Source organism: Lissotriton helveticus, chromosome 12 (genome assembly GCF_964261635.1).
Source record: "Lissotriton helveticus chromosome 12, aLisHel1.1, whole genome shotgun sequence".
In the NCBI taxonomy this organism is placed as follows: Eukaryota; Metazoa; Chordata; class Amphibia; order Caudata; family Salamandridae; genus Lissotriton; species Lissotriton helveticus.
Genome location: NC_136073.1, coordinates 257002788 through 257025353, shown reverse-complemented (window position 1 = coordinate 257025353; position 22566 = coordinate 257002788). Strand labels below are relative to the sequence as shown.

Sequence of the window (22566 nt, the reverse complement as noted above, 5' to 3'; positions counted from 1 at the left end):
GCCACGGCCGCCACGGCCGCCCCGGCCGGGAAGGAGACCGCTGGGTGGGGGTGGGGGTCTCCTCGCACACGGTGATGCTTCTGGAGGCCATCACGCAATCTCGCACTGCCCTGGAGGCTCAGATCGGTGCGGTGGGGTCCGAGGTTGTGTTTCTTCATCAAGACCTCCGGAAGGCGGTAGATCAAATCACAGAGGCCGAGACGAGGGTCTCTATTGTCGAAGATACTGTGTTCGCCCTCAAGAAGAAGGTCGATAAGCTGGCCATGGTCTCCAAGGAGCTTGCGGCTTGGGCCAAGGACGCGGAGGGGAGGGCCCGCCGCAATAAGGTCCGCCTGGTGGGCTATCCGGAGGGCTGCGAGGGTCCCTCAATGGGACGTTTCCTTTCCAACTGGCTACAGCCAGTTTGTTTTGCAGTTATTTTGCATGTTATTTGCACCGCACCGTCTCACATGCTCATATGGTCATCCGCGCTTTGCTTCATTCAGGGCTCATGTCACACACAGCTAAGGACACTCCCCTGGGGGACCTAAACATTGTGTCCTGGAATGTGTGGGGCCTGCTAAATAAGGAAAAATGAGGGGCGGTGCTGACTCAAGCTAAGCGCCACTCTGTCGATGTCCTATTTCTATAGGAGACTCACTTATTGGGTAATAAGGCCCTGTGTCTCTCCAGATTTGGTTACAACCTGGTATATCATTCTGGCTTTTCCAGGGGGGCACGCAGAACGGCCATACTTTTTCATCGCAGAGTTCACTTCCAGGTCACTCGGCAGTGGCTAGAACCCGGCGACCGCTTCACGGTCACGTCTGGTACTTTGGCGGGGGAGCAGATAACGATGGGAAGCATATACGCCCCACCCCCCTTAGCCAGACATTTGTGGACAGACTGACGAAGCTCTGGGGAGTACTTCCGGTGGCTTTGACTATACTCGGGGGAGACTGGAATTATGTCATGGCCCCTCTGGACAGATGGCGGGCGCAGCCTCCGACGGTCCCTCCCTCTAGGTCTAAACATAACATCCTGGCTCATGCTCTAGGTTAGACCGATGCATGACGGGTCTTCCACCCCTATGAAGCAGGATATACATATGTGTCTTCGGTACACCCCGCGCTATCGCGGTTGGATTACATGTTTCTTCCACATAGCTACACACACAGGGTCGTAGGCACCTCCATCCTCCCACGCGGCTCCATTCGCCTACCCAGCCCAAACTCCGCCTGCAGACTAGTCGCCCTTCCTATCGCTGGCGCAAGTCACCTTGGTTGCTTCGCGATCCCGTGTATCAAGAGGCACTCCACTGCGCTACGGTGGACTACTTTGCCTCGAACGTCGGGTCTGTTCCATCCCGGATTACACTGTGGGAAGCTTGGAAGCCCACGATACGTGGGGTCGAAATTAGCTACCGCACGGGAGAGAAGAGGTGCCGTCTGGTGCAGGTTCAAGAACTGGAGGAGTGACAACGTGCCCTCCAGGACCCGGTAGTGGAGGGTTCTAACGTGGGTGCTCACCGCATTCTGCTCCAGGTTCAACAGCAGCGGCATCAGTTGCTCACAGACACTGCCAAAGCAGCCTGGTTGGCGGCTCAATACCGGATATATCAGTGGGGAGATAAATCCAGTCAGATGGCTCCACATGCTCTGCCAAGCGCGGTCCTCCCCGACACAGGTCCCGGTACTTCGGTCATCTACAGGCGCCTTGTGCTCCTCCCCAGAGGCTGCGGTGAAGGTCTTCGCCGATTTCTATGCCAAACTGTACAGCGCCCGTGAGGTACTCGCCGATTCGCTCATTGACGCCTTCCTTGTGGATATCCCTCCGAAGCGTCTATCGGATGAGCACCGGGAGGCCCTTGACCAGCCCATCTCTCTGGACGAATTGCAGGCCGCCCTTACCAATATTCACCCAGGCTGCGCACTGGGCCCAAACGGGTTCCCTGGGGACTTCCTGCGCACCCATATGGGGACAGCCAGCCCCCATCTTTCGGCGCATTACACCAGGCGCTCGAACAGGAGATTCTGCCTCCGGATTGGCAATATGCTGAAATCGTAGTTTTCCTCAAACCGGGCCGCCCACCGGAGGACCCGGGCTCGTATCGCCTCATCTCTTTATTAAACTTCGAGCCAAAGCTGCTGGGAAAGGTGTTGGTGGATCGCCTCCGCACCTGTATCCTTGACCTCGTCCACCCGGACCAGTCAGGCTTTATGCCGCACTGTTCCACCAGGCATAACATAAGGTGCGCGCATAACCCGGTTGCCGAAGCCCAAAGGCTGGGACGCCCCGTGGCGGTCCTACTAGCCGACATCGATAAGGCATTCGATTCCCTGAGTTGGACGTATCTTTTTAAATTGCTAAAGGCTGTTAATCTGGGGCCCCGCTTTTGTGCGTATGTTAAACTATTATACACAGACCTAACAGCCTCTGTGCAAGTGGCCGGGTACCGCTCGGACCCCTTCCATATTCAGAGGTGAACACGGCAGGGATGCCCTCTTTCCCCACTTCTTTTTGCTTTGGCGATCAAACCGTTAGCAGCGTTGTTGCGCCTGGACGCGACTTATAGGGGTTTGGTTTGGTCCCCGGAATACTCGGATAATTAGCACTCTATGCGGAAAACGTGCTTTTCTTTTTCTCGGACCCATGGTTCACCGGACCGAGGGTGTTGCAAATTCTGCGGGTGTTTGGCGAAACGACAGGGCTACATGCCAACCCGTCCAAGTTGACGCTTTTTCTTATTTGTGGGGATAAGTGTTGTCAAGACTGGGCCTCACAACTGGTCATCGCTAACGAAGGGTTTAAATACCTCAGGGTTCATATCACCAGATGCCCCTCAGTGGCGTGGTCGCTTAACATCACACCTCTGTTCCCGGTGGTCCGGGAGGAGACGACGATAGGGTCCCATCTTCCACTGTCCTTATACGGCAGGTCCGCGATTTTGAAAATGGTGTCCCTGCCACGTTTGCTGTACAGAATGCAAAACTACCCATATCCAATCCCGCCGTCATGGTTTCGTCAAATGAATGCACTCCTGAATAGCTTCCTATGGGGCGGCGAGGCGGTTCGGGTGGCTCTGGCGACCTGGGTTCAATCTACCTACTGTGAGGGCATCGCGGCGGCAGACATGCGGTCATATTACTGGGCATCCCAGCTGCTGGTCATTAATGATTGGTGGTATAACCCGCAAAATGACCCGGCTTACGCGGTGGAGCGAATTTTTCTGGAGGTATATCCCCTGCTTGACCTCCTGTGTAGCAACTCTGCTCTGGGGGCCCTCCCCCCGGCCTGTCGCACGGTGATCCAGATATGGAGGAGCGCCTCTAGGACTATTGGTTGGTGGGGCATGCTGACGCACGAGACTCCCCTCTGACAGGACACGTGCCTCCGACCGGTCGCGGCTCTGCCCGGTTTCCGTTGTTGGGACAGTATAGGGATCTCAACGATGGGTGATGAGATGCGTGGGTCCACACTTAAATCCTTCCAACGGCTGCAGGAGGAGTTTGACCTTCACAAGCCCCAATTCCATGAATACCTTCAGCTCTGCCATGCCTTGTCTCCCCCGATTAAGAACCTTACGACACTTCCAGAATTTCACCCGTTGGAGGGTAAACTGTTGATGGGGGATCTAGGGGAACATAATATTAGGAAACTCTACCAGACACTGACCACATATTCTAAGACAAACCTACACCGGACGAGAGCAGCGTGGAGGCGGATATATCGACCCTCTCAGATGATGACTGGACTGAGGCCCTCGCCAGTCCCAGGGGTTCCGCGGTGTCCTCTCGATACCGATTAATCCAGTTTAAATATCTTCATCGGGCGTACTACACCCATCTTCGACTCTGGAAGTTGGGAGCTATCCCGTCCACACCTGCCTTAAATGCCAATCGGACGACGGTTCCTTTTTGCACACGGTCTGGGGCTGCACGGCACTGCAACATTTCTGGTCGCGAGTGTTGTCCTGCCTGGGGCGAGTGCTAGGATGGGATCTCCCTGCAGACCCTCGACTAACTTCTCCACAGTACGGACGATATTGGGGGGAACATATACAAACAACATCTATTATTTCTGGGACTTATTCTGGCTAAGCGGGACATAGCTCCACAGTGGAAGTCCTCTTCTCCCCCGGGGGTGGCGGCCTGGAAATCCGCTTTAGATAAATGTATGTCAGCTGAAGTGGCGGTGTTTCAAGCTCGAGGTTGCCCGCAGAAGCACAGGAAGATCTGGACAGCATGGGCCAACTATCGGGGCGTTGATCTTTCCCTCCTATCAACGTCAGCAGACTCAGACCCTATAGACAGACTCACTATTTAATGAATCTTCAATCTAAGACGCGGATTGGCCAACGTGGAGATATGCCTGTATGTTTATATGCCAGTATAATGTGTCTAGTGGGAAGTGCGGTGCAAGGGAGGGGGGTGGCGGGAGGTAGGGGTTGTTGGTTTAACTGCGGTATTGATCCTCAAATGTTACCCTCATCAGCAGCTTTTATAGCTGTAATCCATGATTTGCATGAACACTATTTGCGGGGGGTACGCCACGTTGGTTGTAAAATCCCAATAAAATTTATTGTATAAAAAAAAAAAAAAACTGTGGAGGGAGATTGTATCATTTTTTATTTTAGACATCCTTATTTGGTTTGAACATATTCTTATATCTCCCCGTAACGTGCACTTAGAAGGTACTCGTATGAGGGGCAAAAAAAATGCTGTTCCATTGGGGTCTTTCTACAGACCTGAATATTTCCTCACCGCTTCAAACCAATACCCAAGTAAAGTTCCTAACATTATGCCCAGTCGTAGTTACTCGATCTCCATCTACATCTTATATTGTACCAGTGATAAACACGGACAATGAATTTGCAGAACTAGTCATAATAACTACATATGCGAGAAGTTTGCCTGAAATATTAATAGTCTCATGGAATATGGCAGGACTGGCCAAAAAGCCCGCATGGAGGACAGATCCAAAAATGTTAATGAAGCACAAGGAAACATGGTTAGTGGACTCATTTGATGCAGATTGTTTTACACCCATCTGTACAGCCTGGGCCACCCAATCCACTATGGGTTGGGCAAAAAGCAGTCAGAGTTCCTTTAAAAGTGTTAAAAACATGTTTAACATCAATATATTACCAATTGGTGTTATTGACCTCTGATGGCAACCCTGATCGTTTGATGATTAATTTTTACAATAACATTTCTGGTGCTTCATGGTGGTAGAAGCCTTGGAGATTGACTTAGATTTTATTTCTTATAGTTCAAATTATGTTGCTATAATATGGGCTGGCGATTTTAATGTTACCAAATGTCCTCTTTCTTCAAAACAGGGGGGCAACCTCGCCAATACTCAGGGTGAGGCCAATGGACATTTTAGGTACTACCGTTATGGTACAGTTTAAAATAAAGTGATGTTTAAACAGCCTATTGCCCAAGTGGTGTCCCTCAACCTCTCACTTTACTGGTACAGGAGGCATATTCTTGCCTCAGTGAACAACATGATTATATCTACAAAATTTTAGCTGGGGGAAAATTGCATCAGTGATCATAATCCAATTATTTTAATGGTACAAATAAGTTTACAAACAGTAAATCAGATAGGCAGATTACTGAATATCATCCCTGTTGAGCAAAACGATAATAAAATGGACTAGAGTTGATCCTTCTAGCTTCATCTCAAATCAAACAAAGTCTAGTTCACATTTCAACCTGTCTTGATCATAAGGCTAACTATTAGCAGAATATAAAAGCACACAATCAAATCTTTAACTCCATCAGCCAACTACTCTCTAGGGAAATTAAGGGTAAAGGACAGTGGGAAAAGGAAGGTTTAATCAGAACTGCACTCGTGCCCGTAGTGATCTTAACAAGTAGCTTCATTGCTATCCCAGGAATGTTGCAGCCACCCAGGCTAGTAGAATCAGATATTAAGGGCCCTAAATCATAGGAAAAAAGAGTCACAAGAGGAGGCATGAGCTAAATTAATTCAGGCTGCAGAGACAAAGGAGAAAAAATTGTTCTGTAACACAATAAATGCCCCTCTTTTTAGAAATAAATCTACACCAATCCTTGACTGCTCGATTCCAGCGGCTGAATGAGTGGATTATTTTGCCTCCGTATTTATATCATCTTTAAGGTTAGACATTGAAGTCATGAAACTTCTGGTATCCTCCTGTCTTTTCTATAAAGGAGGTAATCAGAGCATTGGACAAAAGTACAGAGGTTTAGGCCCCTGGCCCTGATGGAGTCCCTATAAGTATATACCTACCCTATGGGTACTCTGGGTTTCAAATGCAACCAGAGCTTTTACAATCACCCTGGCTCAATTATTCCAGTCTTTACAAAAGGGTTGAAAAAGTAACCTAAAGTGTTACCGACCCATATCCTTGCTCGATTGGTACTGATACCCCTAGAATTGGACAACAGTCTGTAGCAATTCTTTTGTATGTGTACGATGAATGCAGTCCTACTATCTCTAATGGCAATACATCTGCAAAATCTAATTAATACTTTCACAGAGTATATGGAAAAGAAAGACAGATTAAGCAGGGAAAAATGTTCACCATGTGCTGTTGTAAAAGCACGCTAAAGACTGGTCCTTTTGTATTAAGGGAGAAAGATTTCCAGTACTAAAAAGTTTAGTTATTTAGGCCTACATTTTTCTTCTGATAGTGGATGGAATCACCACAGGGAAATCAGTTGTACCAGCATGCTAAGAAAAAGTGAAGGGTTATTTAGATTTGCAACAACATTTGATATCAGGCCAATAAATGAAATTCTGACCGTCTATGGTGCCAAAACAGTTGCAGTAGCAACATATTGTGAAGGAATACCGGGGGTTGGGGGGAGATAACATAACATTACAAAGGTAAGAGAACAAATTCCTGAAGGACTTCTTGCAGTTCCACATTGTATTCCAGAGACTGTTCTACACATGGATTTAGGGATTCACTTTTTAAAGGATTTAACAGAGGTAAAACCACTGCTTTCATGGCACTCAGTGTGGTCTAAAATAGGGACACAACTTACTAAATAAATCCTTACAGACTGCTTAGCTTTGGCTCAGGCACTCAAAGTCCCCTGGATAGCATATGTAAGAAATGTAATAAAGAAAGGAACTTGATAATCCAGATAGGAATCTCTGGAAGACTCAGGAAAATATAGTATAGTTCCCAAAAGGGGATTTAAAAGACTACGCCTATAGGTTCAGTGCACAGGAAAGGCATCGAGAGACAATAATGAAACTACTTTAGTGAGTTCTAGGTCATCTTAGAAGTAGTCATGGATAGAACCTTACATTAGTTTATCTCAAACATGAACCATAGGTATCTCCGAACTCTATTCAGTCTCAGTATAATCCACCATTTTGCTGCGTTCCCGAAAAGTGTTGTTCGGATCTAAATAACCTTAAATGTCCATGTGACAACCGATCTATACAGTCAACATTGCACTTAGCAGTTTTTTGTAAATTGTATCTTGTTTATAGGAAACAATTTTTGAAACCACTATTTTTAAAGGATAAATTGTCCAATTACCAGGAGGCATTTCAGCATTTGATTGATTTAAAGAATGCTACTGTATACAATGCTGTAGCAAAGTATTTTATTGATGTTATACGTGTAAGGAAAGGTTTGACACATTTGGAAATCGGAGACTTTCAGTAACTGCAATTCTGAATTTACATATGATGTGGTTTATTTTTATCCAGTCCCAGGGCTCTTGTTCCTGTTGCTATAAATCCATGATTTAGATATGAATTTTCTTGTGATGCAAAGCAGCTCTTAATGATTGTAGATCAATTTTATTTTATGATTTTATATTTATATGATATAGCGCTTTTATGGTTTATTTAGTTTTAAACTGAATTAAGATTGAACTTGAATACGCAATCCACCATTAAAATCAGGAACAAACTTTTCACTTTAAGATCTATTTTTTCCATTCCCATCTTTTTTAAGCTTTGACATTTCATGGGTCTAGACAGTGCATCATAAGATGAGCACTTGAAAGCTCACAAAATGACCCAAAGGAAATCTAATTTGCTGAGTGCTCTATTAACTGACTCAGCAAAGTGAGTAGAAATAGGACCATGTACGTGTGCCTTAACAAATTAAGTTTGGATATATCCTTGGAGCTCAAATACAATACCGAATGAAATTTAATCCATGGATCAAGCATGATGCAACCAAGATACTTAGTCACAGTACCAACCTTTAAGGATGAAAGGAATAAAATAATATTAACTTTTCACTGGATTTATCAAGCCTAGAAGTATCCATTTAACTGGTGAAAAAGTAAACACATTAAGAAAAGAAGTGTGTTATGTCCATATTTCTGGTAGGCTACTGTTCCCCTAAGTTGATGCCACAATTTCAGATAAAAGAAGTTACTGTTTTCCCATTCTATTAACCTCATCCTTGTCCAGATATCTTGATGATACTACTGGATTCTTCTAAGGACCTCATATCTAGCAGCAGCTCAGCCTTCTCGATGGCTCCTGGTTTAGGGAACAAATTAGGAAAGATAAGCCAACTGGAAAAAAATACGTTTTTTCGCTAGCTACCTACAAAGTATGCCATGGGTATTAAATATGCAAACAAAGCAACTAATTCAGACAGCCTCAAACTGAATAATACGGAGTCATTTGCATTTATTTTTGAAAGTGCATCACTTTAAACTACATACATTGATTTAGTTGTGTAGGCTGGGGCATCACACTAAAACAACAAAGAAAATATAGAGTTAGCAAAATGAAAGGTTTGCTTGTTACTCTGCTTAGCCTTCATCTAGTTAGTAAATGACTTATTTCTCTAGTCATTCTTTCCCGCCTGCAACAATGGAATCAATCATTCTGTATTCTTTGTCCCACTGCATTGTTTGTGGACGTAACACTTTGAGTTCCAAAATTATATGAATGTATTATTTTTAACCATATAGCAGATGCCTCAATTATTTCGTTACTATTGGTACATTTCCTTTATTAACTGGCTGTTGCAGCAGAGAGAAGACACCCTCACCCCTAGAGCCAAATACAATCAGCTTTTCTCTACTTGATCAAAAGCACGTTGGTCTATGAAGCCAACTGTATATGTTAGCTAGTGGAGCCTCACAATAATAAAATCAATTATCAGTTAGTTGTAAGTATTTAAAATCCTTTTAAGTTGACCAATTCCAAATACTACGGTTGAGGCTTCTAAGAAGGCAACTAGAAAATGGATCAAGTAGAGATCAATGCATTTGTAATATGGTAACGCCAGAACATTACTTCTTAAAATATGCAAAGTTCTATTTCCTATTATAGCCATCAGCATAAGCAAATACCAGCTCATGTTCTGAGCAGTTAAGAAACTTCTATTTATGGGCATGCCATTATTTTTGGTCTTGGAGGCTTGCTCCATTAAATGCTCAGAACTACAATTTATTAAAGTTTCCGACTATATATCAACAGTTTATTTACAGTCCAATTGAACGCCCGAAATTAACAAATTCAATAAAAGGAAGCTCTGCATGTTTCCTTATGCCATCTAATAAAGAGCAAATGAAGGTTCCATAATATTGTAAAAAGCACACAAAAAAAACTTTTCACTTGACTGCCAAAGTGATATATGGCTAAAATTCTAACACATTTTCATCAGTCTCTTTAATCAGGGAAGTACGGTCGGAAGGTGGTGCAAGGGAATAATTGGTTGACTGCACCTTGCCCAGGTTAATTGAGTTATTCAGGTTCTATAGAGTGAGCGAGTGTGTCTGTCTGTATGTATGTATGTATGTATGAGGGGGAAGGGGGTGTTGCAGTAGCTTCCCGACACCAATGATACCATTGTAGTAGAGTTTAGAGTACAATACTTTAAGTCACCAGATACAATTTAAATCTGTGCAGGACATCCTAACATGAGGGCGTGTTTTGCACAGGATTGTAAAACTCAGAGATGTATGTATTTCTGCATTTATTTCCTGCTTAAGAACACAGGGATTTTATTTCACAGGTACCATTAGGACAATGTACATACCCAGTAAGCATCTGTTCTTGGCATGTAGAGCTGTAGATTCACATGTTGTGCATACTCCTGCCATCTAGTGTTGGGTCCAGAAGTTTGCAAGTTGTTTTTCTTCTAAGAAGTCTTTCCAGTCAAGAGGTGAGGTGACTCCTCCTTTCAGTGATAGTGTGCATGGGCATCGACTCCATTGCTAAATTGTTTTCCCACAGAGGGTGAGAATGGAGTAAGTGTAGAATAGAGATGTCCATGCGTATGTATATAAATTGAGAACTGCAACAACTGCAGGTACACGGGGAGGCGGGTGGGCGCATGTGAATCTACAGCTCTACATGCCAAGAACAGATGCTTACTAAGTAACATTATCTGTTTGAGGCATGTGAGCTGCAGATCACATGCTTTGCATAGATTATAAAGCAGTATACACACAAAGCAGTGGCTAACCTGTAGCTGTTGCAGTTGTCTGAAACAGTGTTTTAAGTACTACCTGGCCTACATTAGCTTGTTGCCTCGCTAACACATCTGCACAATAGTACTTGGTGAATGTGTGCAGTGTAGACCATGTTGCTGCCTTACAAATGTCAGCTAAGGAAATATTCCCTAAGATGGCCATAGTAGCCCCTTTCTGGCAAGTAGAATGCGCTCTAGTAGGTATTATTAAAGTTCTTTTAGCTTTCACATAACATGTTTGGATGCATTTCACAATACATCTTGCAATGCCCGATTTAGATATGGGATTGCCTTTGTGTGGTGGTGAAAAAGCAAAATAAAACTGCATTGTTTTGCAAAATTATTTTGTTCTTTCCACATAATGTAGTATCGCTCTTCTAACGTCAAGTGTGTGTAGAGCTCGTTCTGCTACAGAATCAGATTGAGGAAAGAACACAGGTACCTCAACTGATTGATTGATATGAACGGAGGAAACAACTTTAGGAAGAAATTGAAGATTGGTTTGAAGAACCACTCTGTCCTTATGATGCTGAAAGAAGGGCTCTTGTATTGTTAATGCCTGGAGTTCACCAACTCTCCTCAGTTATTACTATGAGTAAAGCAACTTTTCATGAGAGAAATTGGAATTGACACCTGTGCATTGGTTCAAATGGTGGACCCATATGTTTTGTAAGGACTATGTTTAAGTTCCACGCTGGTGCAGGTGGGACTCTTGGTGGTAACACTCTTTTTAATCCTTCCATAAAGGCTTTAATCACTGGTACTCTGAATAGAGAGAAGTGTTGTCTGTTTTATAAGTGAGCAGCTAGTGCTGCTAGATGCAAGCAAATGCATGTGACGCTAGTCCAGATTGCTGTAAATGTAACAAGCAACAGATGATGTTCTGTATAGAAGCATCAAGAGGATTGATATTTTTATTGTTACAATAGATAAACCGTTTCCATTTTACTGCATAACTTACCCTAGTGGTAGGCTTTCTAGCCTCTTTTAGGATATTCATACAGTCTGGTGGTAATTGTAAACAACCAAACTATGACTTCAGGAGCCAGATCGCTAGGTTGAATTCTTTGGGATTTGGATGCCTTATTTCGCCATGCCTCTTACTGAGGAGATTGGAGGTGAGATGCAGCTTTTGGTGTGGAACTACTGACAGCTCCAGCAGGGTGGTGAACCATGGCTGACGTGCCCATTCAGTAGTTATGAGAATCAGTGTGAGGGATGTGTGCCTGAGCTTCGGAACTGCCAATGGAACGAGCGGGAGAGGCGGAAAAGCATAAGCAAATATCCCTGACAGTTCATCCATTGGTCAGTGCCTTTGGAGAGCAAGTGTGGGAACCTGGAGGCGAAGCTAGGGCATTTTGTGTTTTGCTTTGTGGCGAACAGGTCAATGTGAGGAAAACACCATTCCTGAAAGTATGGGAGGAAAACTTGAGGATGAAGTTCCCACTCGTGTATTTGCTGCTTCTGTCTGCTGAGAAGGTCTGCAATCTGATTGTTTATTCCTGGAAGGGGCTCTGCCAGGAGATAAATCTTGTGGTGTATAGCCCATTTATAAATGGTTTGTGCTAGGCGTAACAATTGGAGAGTGCGTGTCCCCCCCCCTGCTTTTGTATGTAGTACATAACTGTCATGTTGTCTGAGTGGACTAGGATGGCTTTGCCTATGAGGTGAGTTTGAAAGGCTCTGAGCGCTGGAAACACTGCTAGTAGTTCTAGGTGATTTATATGAAGCCTTTTGTGCTTTAGACTCCACAATCCTTGGATTGTGTGATTGAGCAAGTGAGCACCCGAACCAGTGAGCGATAGGTCTGCTGTTAGCAGTTTGTGGTCGATAAAGGGCCATCTTTGGATACATTTGTGGGTTCCACCACTGCTGAGAGTGATAGGTTCGGTCACCTACCAACACTACATCGGTCAATTGACCCTGTGACTGGTTCCACTGACTTGCTAAGCATTCTTGGAGGGGACGCATGTGAAGTCTTGCATGGGGAACAATTACTATGCAAGACGCCATCATTCCTAGCAGTTGCATGAAGACTCTTGCTGGTAATCGTTGGTTGGGCTGAAACTGGGTGAGAAGAGACTGAATACTGAGAATTCTGGCTGCATTGGGAGAGGCTAGACTAGAGCTTTTTTGAGTGTCTATGGAGGCTCCTAGGCAATTCTGTATGTTGGAAGGCTGCAAATGGGACTTCAGTGCATTCACTGTAAACCCTAGTTGGTGAAGCAACTAGATTGAGGCTTGAGTGTGTTGGAAGCACTTCCGGTAAGTGCTGCCTTTGATGACTTAGTGGTCCAGGTATGGGAAGACATGGATGTGCTGTCTTCTCAGATGAGCTGCAACTTCTGTCGGGCATTTGGTAAATACTCTGGGAGCAGTGGTGACTACAATTGGTAGTACTTTGGATTGGTAATGTTGGCCCACTATCACTAATCTGAGATATTTGCGATGAGCAGGGTGAATTGGAATGTGGAAATATGCATCTTTTAAGTCTAGAGTAGACATGAAGTCTCCCTGCTGTAGTAGTGGGAGCACACGTTGAAGTGTCACCATGTGGAAATTTTCTGACAGGATGTATAGGTTTAGTTCTCGGAGATCCAGAATAGGTCTCAAGGAGGCGTCCTTTTTGGAAATTAGAAAATACGGTGAGTATACACCTGAATCTTGATATTGTAACAGTACAGTAATGTGTGGAAGTCACTGTTTATTTGGGCAAGGGAAATTACGGGATGTGCTGCCTTTTCCTCTACTCTTAGAATTATTCCCTCTGTAACCTCCCCAAAAGAATCCTCTTGAAGGGGACTGGTTGTTGCCCTTATAGTTGGACGTAATGTAGTCTGTGGGTGTGGTCTTAGACACTGCTCAGTAAAAGGACCGCCAAAACGAACCTCTATTGGAAGGGAACTGGAGAGCTCCTATAGAGATGACGACCTCGGTGTCCTTTTTCGTTTTTTCGAACGCCTGATCCACATCAGGTCCAAAAAGATGATTTTTGTCGAAGGGTGTGTTAGGAATGAATTGTTGGACCTCTGGCTTAAATCCTGAGATCCTTAACCAAGCATGTCTTCTAAGAAGAATGCTGGTGTTGACCTCTCTAGCTGTGGTATCAGCACCATCCAATGCACATCTTATTGACGAATTGGAAGTCAGTTTCCCTTTGTTTACCAAGTCCTGGGGTCTGGTTCTATGCTCATCTGGAAGATACTGAAGCAGCTGCTCCATTTCATCCCAGTGTGCCCTGTCGTATCTGGCTAAAAGGTCTTGCGTATTTTCAATGCGCCAGTAATTGGCCGCCTGTGCTGCTATGCGTTTACCAGAAGCATCAATTAATTTGGACTCTTTATCCAGTGGAGGCGCGTACCCAGATGTTTCGGAATTAGATATTTTACGAGCATTAGATACAACTAGTTAATCTAATAGTAATTGTCCCTTGATAAAAAAACTGTATCAATGGGGAAGCCTTATATTTTTTTACCAACTCTAGAAGTTAATATGCGGGAACGTACAGGATCCTTAAAAACGTCATCTGTGTGCCTCATCATGCTCTTAACCCCTTCAGTGCGGGTGACAAAGCCAGCTCGTCATGGGCGTTACCTGCGCTACGCGCATGACGAGCTGGCTTTGTCACGTAACCCGCGATTTTTAAAAATTCAGCGCACAGCGGGAAAACCCGCTAGCGCGCATGCGGTTAAGCATAGGAAGTGTCTGCGAGGCCCTGTGAGTGGACCCTAATGGTTCAAACAAAAAATCTTCCTCTAATGCATCTTTATGTGGTGCCCCTATATGATATTGTGCTGCCCAGGCAATGAGTTCTTGGTAGGCTACATTGTTATCTGGTGGTGATGGCTTAGCAGGGTAAAGGTCTGTGTCATTATCTGTTGGGTGATCAATAGTATAGTCAGACCATGGGTCTACTGGTAAATGTGCACCCTCTTCATCAATATCATTATCATGGTGAGATTGTGAAGACTCCTGAGGTGTATTCTGTGAAGGGTCAGAAGGAGCAGAGGGTGGTGGTGGTGGAGTGGATGACGGTGGCATATGGAAAGGAGTGGTGGCAACAGATTTCCTCTTTAAAGGAATTTTGTAAGCAGTCTCCTCATTTGGAAGTTAGTGTTTTTGAGGAAGTTTAGTGTGTAAATTACCCGTATCCTTTTTTTGGTGGGATAACGTCTAAATTCGGATCGGACGAGGCATATTTTGTTTTCGGCACCAATGTTTTCAGTGCCTACATATAATGCACTTTAGACGCGGACGATTTCAGTTCCGAAGGCGGTTTCGCTTTGACACTGGATTTCTTGACGTCAAGCCAGACGATCGCAAATAGTTTTTTTTCCGCTCTAAATGATCTGCAGGCGTCACAGTCTTCCTCTTTGTGCTCTGGAGACAAGCACAAGTTACACACTTTGTGTGAGACAGTGCGCAGACACTTCGCGTGGCAATGAGGTCAACATTTGAACGTGTCACTTCCATTGATGGAGATCTGACCTGAAACGGTTAGGCCCAAAGGCCATCCACAAAGCTTTCTGATCGAAAGTAGTTTTCGGTGACCGAAAGGATACGCTGAGTAGTGGGTATGTGTACGACAACAATACCGTCTAGGTAGAGAGGGTTGCACGTCGAGGGGAAACTAATGGCGAAAAAACACATCAGAACCCGATGGCGGATAAAAACTATTTAACAATGGAGTCTGTCCCCATGCGCATGATCACCGAAAGGAGGAGTCACCTCACCTCGTGACTGAAAAGACTTGTTCGAAGAAAAACAACTAGCAAACATCCATATCCAACACTAGATGGCAGGAGTATGCAAAGCATGTGCTCTACTGTTCACATGCCTCGAACATATGTTTTCCACTATTCGTTTTTTCACAAAGTGACCAAAAATACATTTTGTTTCATAATATGCCATCAATGCTTCACAAAAACAAGTGGAGAGCTCTGATTCTATTTCAGCACCGGAGGCGAGGATTATGCTTTCTTTTCCCCCTTCTTTATTACAGCAGAGTCATTATACAAAACCTTAGGAGTAACTGAATTAACTGCCCAAACTGGTTAGGATAGTAGTTCAAATGATCAGCCAATCCAGCTCCACCAGGCCAGCCACAGTCCTTCCTCTATCTCAGTTATGCCTCTTTCTTCGCTGCTTGCCCGCAAGCTGTCATGTTTTAACTCTACTTTTCTTGCGTGTTGGTGCTGTTTTCCATTTGGTGCATTACTAGTGGTGTACCTGTTAACAGTGTCAACCGCACGGCCACAGGAACGCATCCCTGCGTTCCTCCCCCGCTGCAACTTTGGGGCGGTCCTCCGCCCAATTGGTGGAAACTTGCTCTACCGACCTGCGATTCCTGTCAGTTCACAGCAGACAGTGCAGGGATCACACACCGGTAGCTGCAGCCTGATTTTGGTACGTGATATCGTCTCCACGTAATCTCGCTATATGTGAGATTTATTCCCAATAGCAGTGGAGGACAGTTTTAATGACATCAATGTATAGTGAAAAGAATATTTAAATACACGTTTCAGCTAATCAATATGCTGAATTCCATAAATTGTCTAGTAAAAATGAATAAATGGTTTGTGTGGTGGACAGAGGGGTGTGTGACCAAAAAGGTTAACATAGGTTTTACGTTTATTGTATTTTTAGCTATTGACTGCTATATTCATATTTTTCAGATGTTGATGTGAATTGGGACTTTTATCCAAATCTTCCTGAAGAAGGTGTTGGCCATAAAATTAGTGCCCACCGAAACGCGTTGATGCACAATTAAGAAAACTGTATAAAATCTGTGGTGACAATGAAATTGAAATTCTAGTATATGTATGAATTACTCATAGCAGTTACAAATGATCCCTATATGGGTTATTGGTTTTCTTAAATCAATAGGAAATAGTTTTTCCTTTTTTAGGTCCCTATGCAAGTTTGTGTTTTTTATAGGAGCATTATTGTGTGCTTATCCTTAGGTTTAAATATCATCGTTTAGCTAGGATATTTGAAAATTATGTACTGTACGCACTATGATCTATATGTTTTTAAATTATGAATACATTTGCATATTTTTTTAGATGTTATCTTTTTTGTTTACATCCCTCTTGTCCACTGTTAACTAATCTTGTTCTGAATGAGCTGTGTGTGAATGGTGTGAGTAACATAAATTAATCCAAAGGGGTTTTCATTTATGACCTTGGTCAGATGAAGCATGGAGCCTTTTGCCCTTGAGAGTGACGTCCCAGCAGGCTGGGGTCAGTATTTGACTGGGTAATCCCCTACCTTGTATGTGTCATTGACACCCTACCAATGGTCAGTATGGCCAATGTTCCTATGCCCTCAGGGGTCTGTATACAATTGTTGGCCACAAAGGATTCATAGGGAACACGCTCCCACACACTACATCTTCCCCTAATTGAAAATTCTACCATGGTGACTTGGTCCTGGGTCTTGACCTACATACTGTGGTTCTGTCCACTGAAAAAGCTTTGACTGGACCACCAGTCTCCTATTCACAGCCACCGGATTCCCTACATTAACCCTAGAGGGGGTTTGAAGGCGCTATAGGGGTCAATATTGCCTACACTAGCCATAACAAGCATTGGCATAGCCAATAGTTCTCGCCTTTGGGACTTCATAAGTTTGGCCATGGAGCAGACTTCTTTAATTGTTACAATTACAGGGCACATGTAGCCACAAGATCGCAGAAAAGGCACGCATGTACGAACTATGACAAGAAGCGGAATGAGTGCCACAAGCGCAGATGCCGCCCACTGATCGAATATCACGTGTGAAGCTGCACGCTACACATGGCTGTCCACAGCAAGAGTAGCTGTTTTGTCTGTTTAACAAAACAATTTTCGAATTTAGTGCGACATCATTAACTGGCTTCCGGTCACGTGATTCTCAGGGGGTTACTCATCTATTTAAAATGCTTTAATAACCATCCTTCTTTAAATATATTTTTGGAGATTAATAGAGTGCGAACACGACTGAAGGTATCAGAGCGCTTTACATGAGAACTAGTTCCATTATAGATGGACAATCATTTTGTTAGGCACAGGGAGATTAAGTGATTTTCCTAGAATCTCAAGATGATGAACATTCTGCCGAGGCTCAAACCAGCTTCCCCAGTTTCCATTCTCTTTCGTCGTAACATATGTGCCATCAAAATCTCAAAACGCACAAAGCATTGGATTTGCAGTTACACAGGCACCCGTTTACCTATACATGCATTACCCAGCTATTGGTGTATTGCTGTGAATGCTGTAAATGTCCTTGTGGGATTCGTGCCTGCGGGCACTACGTGGGGCAGGTCCTGAAAGGTTTGGAAACACAAGCAGAATTTGTGGGTGTTCATAAACTTCTCAACGACCTATTCCCACCCTGGAAACGTTTGGAAACTAACTTCTGTTTAAAGCAGAAATCAGTCTTGTTTTTCAGTGTAAGAATAAGCATGGAACAGTTTAAAATGTTGAGACACTTGCAAGAAAATGGGTGTAGAGGAGAAATATACTACCACTGCCCAAAGGTTAAGGTATTTTTGTATGCAAAGTTTTACTCGATATACACTTGTTCATGCAAAAAGTATTTTCCTTATTTAGAAGTCTGAATTCATAAAGGATTTACCAGAAACATTCTCAGAAATATTTGTGAATTCCTAAAATGGCACCCATCCGAGGGAGGTAAATGGTAGGTGCAGATTTCCAAAGATTTTTGTGATTTGGAGCGCCCGCATGTAAGAAGAGCTCTTAGCAGACAGAAACGCCAGCAACCACTTCTGGATTGTTTCCAGCTCAACATCCCACCACTCATACTCCAGAAAAGTACGCCTTTTGCAGTGTGCCTGTGTACCCCTACTAGCAATAGCAATAAAGAGAGGATGCGGCGTAAGGTCAAGAGTTGCTGCCTGGGGCCCAAGATCCTGTTATTCTGCGTCCCAGTGTCTACAAAAAAAGATGTGTCTTGTGTAATAAAACGGGTGCTCATGTAAGGAGCTCAAATACTTTCAGTCTAGTTCGCGCTGTTTAACAATTCAAAAAATTCAAACAAACAAAAAAGAAACCTTACAACATATAGAAATCATGTTGCCATGAACAAAACCTTTCTCTGCTCCCCCTATGCCCAATTCTACCTTTTACAGGTGCAGTTAAGGTGAAGAAATCATTGCATGTGTTTGTGAATGTTCACATAGCTGCAAAATTGTGGGTATTCATCACTTCTGCCTGGCCACTCCAGTCTCACAGCATTCCCAGGGGAGCATACAGTGCCTGCCCCACGGCCTGTACAAATGGCTGGACAATCCAGCCCACTGATACATTCCCTCTGTGAAGATCTGCAGATCAGGCGCTTGCATTGCTGGTGCACGTGAAAGGTTGTGTTTGACTAAGTATTATTACGAGATTGCAAGGCACAAATGTTCGCGTTCCTGGCTCTGAAAGATTAGAGAAACAAACCCATTGTGAGCCAGGCTCTCCCACGTTGTGTTTTCATCGCCAGTACAATGACCGATTTCCCTGCACGAGGGTGGGGTGTTTTGCATGCAATGGTTTAATCTCTTTGCTTAAACACTGGCGGACGTGCACACGACCAGGGCTGTCCAATCGCAAGGCATATGCAAACACAGGGCTGACGTAGCACGCGCGCACTTGTGTACCATGTAGTTATATGGCCATGCAAGAGGCCTCGCTCTATACTGATACCATCTGGGCCCTGGGCCTACAAAAATCTACAGCGCCCCCCCCTTGGTAGGTGAAGGGTGCCAGCCAGGCTGGGGTACACAGGGCCCGAAGGGGGCATCACCAGGATGAAGTTCTCCAATGTTTTTAAATGTGGGCAAAAGTGCCACCAGCTTTGCCACGCAAAGGCCAGTCATTGTTGGGTTAAAGTTGAGACTGGGTACACTCTATGGTCTTTTTCTGCTGTCCCTGGAGCACCTGAAGGACGCCAACTCAGTAGGCGCTACAAAAAGGAGTGGAATGAGACAATCAATGAAGCACTTCGCTTTACACGTTTGTTTCAAGGCGGCTTAGTTGTTTATCTTTTTTTTATAATACTATTATTTTGGTTGTGATTGACGTTTTTGTGTTCTACTGCTTAAAATGCGATGGCTTTTTACTTTAAATACATTGGTAAAGGACTAAAGTATACTGATAAGCTACTTTGCGGCGTTTCGGTACAAAAATGGGAAGAAGGGAAAAGTAGGAGTTGAAGAGGTGGACATTAGAGTGCGCGAGAGAGTGAAGGATAACTACAGCTTTATCAGCAACTCCTTACTCTAGGTCTCTGCAGATGGCTCCCTGCTCTCCACGTATCTTATATAGAACAAGCCCGGGAGTGGTGCGTGCGCACGCCAAAAACAAATGGCACACTGCACGCCGCTGCGCGTAACAGCAAGCGTTAGGCTGTGGGCGGCTACAATTCCTGGCAAAGGTGGGACATGCACCCGCCCATGTCCAATTGCGTGCTGCCTTCGCGCACAAAGACCAATAGAAAAGAAAGTACAAAATAAAAAACACGCACAAGCGTGTTAAAAGTACAGATTGATTCCAAGAGGTTGTTTTCCTAGAGCAGCGCATGAGCTGCTCTAGGCTCGACCTAAAAAAGGGGTGATATCGTGCTAGAAGCAACTGTTTGGCCACAACTTCTGGGTTTGCCTGGGCAGTAACCTTATGTTCCTTAATGGAAGCTAAAGGGGACATGTTTTAAGACCCTCTAGACGCCCCACCCTGGGAAGATTACTTCGATGCATGGACGCTTCCATCTACAGTGCTGTTGATGAGGCCACAGAGGAGCGTCTCATGCAACGGATTGTGTGTGAATGCACCAAGGGCCCACAACCACTGCAGGAGGTCGCGGGCCAGCTCCAGGACCACCAGCACCTCCAGATGTGGAACGAACCCTGGCAAAACGCCCTTGTGCAGAGTTGGTGAACTTAGATACCTTTGCCCGCCTTAAATAGGCCTCATGGCCAAAAACCTCACAGGGCACCCACTGCTGACCCAGTAGAACCGCTGGAACTCCCGCCTCCCTCCACTCCCCAGCCCAGAATGACAATCCTCCCTCTGATGAGGCCCCACACACCCCAAAGCCCTGGCTTTAGAGTCAGGATCCGATATGCTGGTACCAGACTAAATGAACAGCAGAATGGGTCCCTGGCGACAAGGTGGTGCACTATGTGGCAAACAACCCCAGCAAGCTCCAGGAGAAAGAGGCACATAGTTGCCTGCGAGCAGCGTGCTTGTACCCATCCCTTGTGGACAGGGTAGCATTGACATCAGAATTTGATCTAGGATGGCTACCTTCTTAGTCAAATTTGTTATAGACACCAAAAAGGGCATCAACAGATCTTAAAGACCTTTCCAGGACAAGCTTCTGGACATCATGGGACTGCTCACCAAAATCCTCGACATGGCGGAGGATACAAAGTCTTCAGGTTCTCTGGTCTTCCCCCAGGTGCTCTCAGGATGGGCCCATAGGGCAATTATCTTTCTAGGTAACGCCAACTGCACTCTATGCATGGAGCGCAGCGCTCCCTCTTCATAAAAGTGACCCCAAAGCTTGGGGACCTTGCCACCTCAGAGGCAGGGGCCCAAGGAGGGCTGTTTGGAGAGCCTTTTATTAAAGTGCTCAGAAAGTTCGTGAACACTTTCACCTCGCTAGACAAAGCCCAAACGTCCATCAAAGGGGTTTCCCCACGTAGGTTTTTCACAGGGCCGGCTGTGGCAGTTCGGCCCGGCGGCTAGCATCCCGCACGCCCTCCAGAGGGCAAGGCTTCAGGCAAGACTATTATCAAGAACAATAGCGATTCAACAACTTTTACCCCACAAGAGGTCAATGCTTCAGAGGCTTCCAGAGGCAATCTAACCCCTCCAATTCTGGTGAGTACCCATCACTCGCTTGGTCCATGTTTTTTGCCACAGGTATAGGTCACTCACTGCAAATGTGTGGGTCATGCAGACAGTGCAGAGATTTCAAAAGAAGTCTATGGCACCCTATTTCAGCCCACCGGATCTCAGCAATTCTGTTTCTCTTTGCAAAAAGTACTCTTGAACAAGGGTGTGATTCAAAGGGCAACAATCCACTTCCACAGTATTCTCAGCAACCTATTCCTGGTCAACAAGACTGATGGAGGGCGTCACCCTTTCACCAACCAAAGAGAGTACAATGATAGGCTGGTTTACCGCCATTTCAAGAAGGAGGGAATTCATATTCTGTGGGACATGTTGCACCCAAACAAATGGATGGTCCATTTGGACCTCAAAGAAGCCTACCGGGCAATCCCAAACTCCCCCCCCACCCCCTCACCGGAGATTTCTTCAGTTTCTTTTGCGCCATCAGGCGTTCAAGTCCTCCTGCCTTCCATTCGGACTCTCCTCTGCTCCATGTTGTTTCACCAAGGTTCTCAAACAGTTGGTGGAACCCCTGCGAGCGCATGGAACGTGCCTCATTATCTACCTAGAAAATATGCTTTTAATGGCCCGTGCCCCAGACAGTTGTCACTACAACTATACATGGCGATAGACCTTCTGGAGGACTTAGGTTTTTGTGATCAATGGCACAAGGTCCCTTTTGGTCCCTTCACAGACAGTGACCTTCTTGGGGTTCATCATCGATTCGACAACCTCTCCACTGAGCCTCCCATCACGGAATATCGTGAAGATCAGGCACGAATTGAGAAGGACTCTGTTGAAGCCCCGCACCTCGTTGTGGCAAATCACCCTTATCATCAGCCTTCTCTCATCCTCCATTCAGGACATTTTTCCATGTCCTCTACATTATCGGGCCCTACAAATACTCAAGGTCTCGCATCTGTGCAAGGGTCTCACTTATTCGCAGAAGGCGCCCCTCTCGGAAGAGGCGAAGGGGGAGATTTCCTGGTGGCTTTTGCACATGGAAGTCTGTAATGTGAGAGCGATTTTTGGGTCATCCCCAGACCTCATCATAGAGTAAGATGCCAGCAGGTCAGGTTGGGGAGCAAGATGTGGAAATTTTTCCACAAGAGGGTCCTGCCCCCCTGTCCTGCCCCCCCTAACAGCAAACCTTGCACATAAATTGCTTAGAGCAGAGGTGACAGATGACTTCATGCAAGCCTGGGCTCGGGAACAGGGCTATCCCTTCCCCCCATTCATAATGACCACCTA

At 45.1% G+C, this 22566-nt stretch overlaps 1 protein-coding gene across 7 annotated transcripts in view; it reads right to left on the bottom strand.

Moving 5' to 3' along the window:
• Positions 1–22566, bottom strand: part of NFAT5 (nuclear factor of activated T cells 5) — a 787967-nt gene that overhangs the window by 454700 nt on the left and 310701 nt on the right. The window contains exon 1 of one of the 7 annotated variants that reach the window (XM_078670048.1): positions 8401–8487. The exons of the other annotated variants lie outside the window; for them this stretch is intronic. Within the exon in view, the coding sequence (XP_078526174.1) occupies positions 8401–8405 (5 nt within the window). The 5' untranslated portion in view covers positions 8406–8487. Of the gene's footprint in view, positions 1–8400; positions 8488–22566 lie in introns of those variants that run through there. 7 annotated transcript variants of the gene reach the window in all.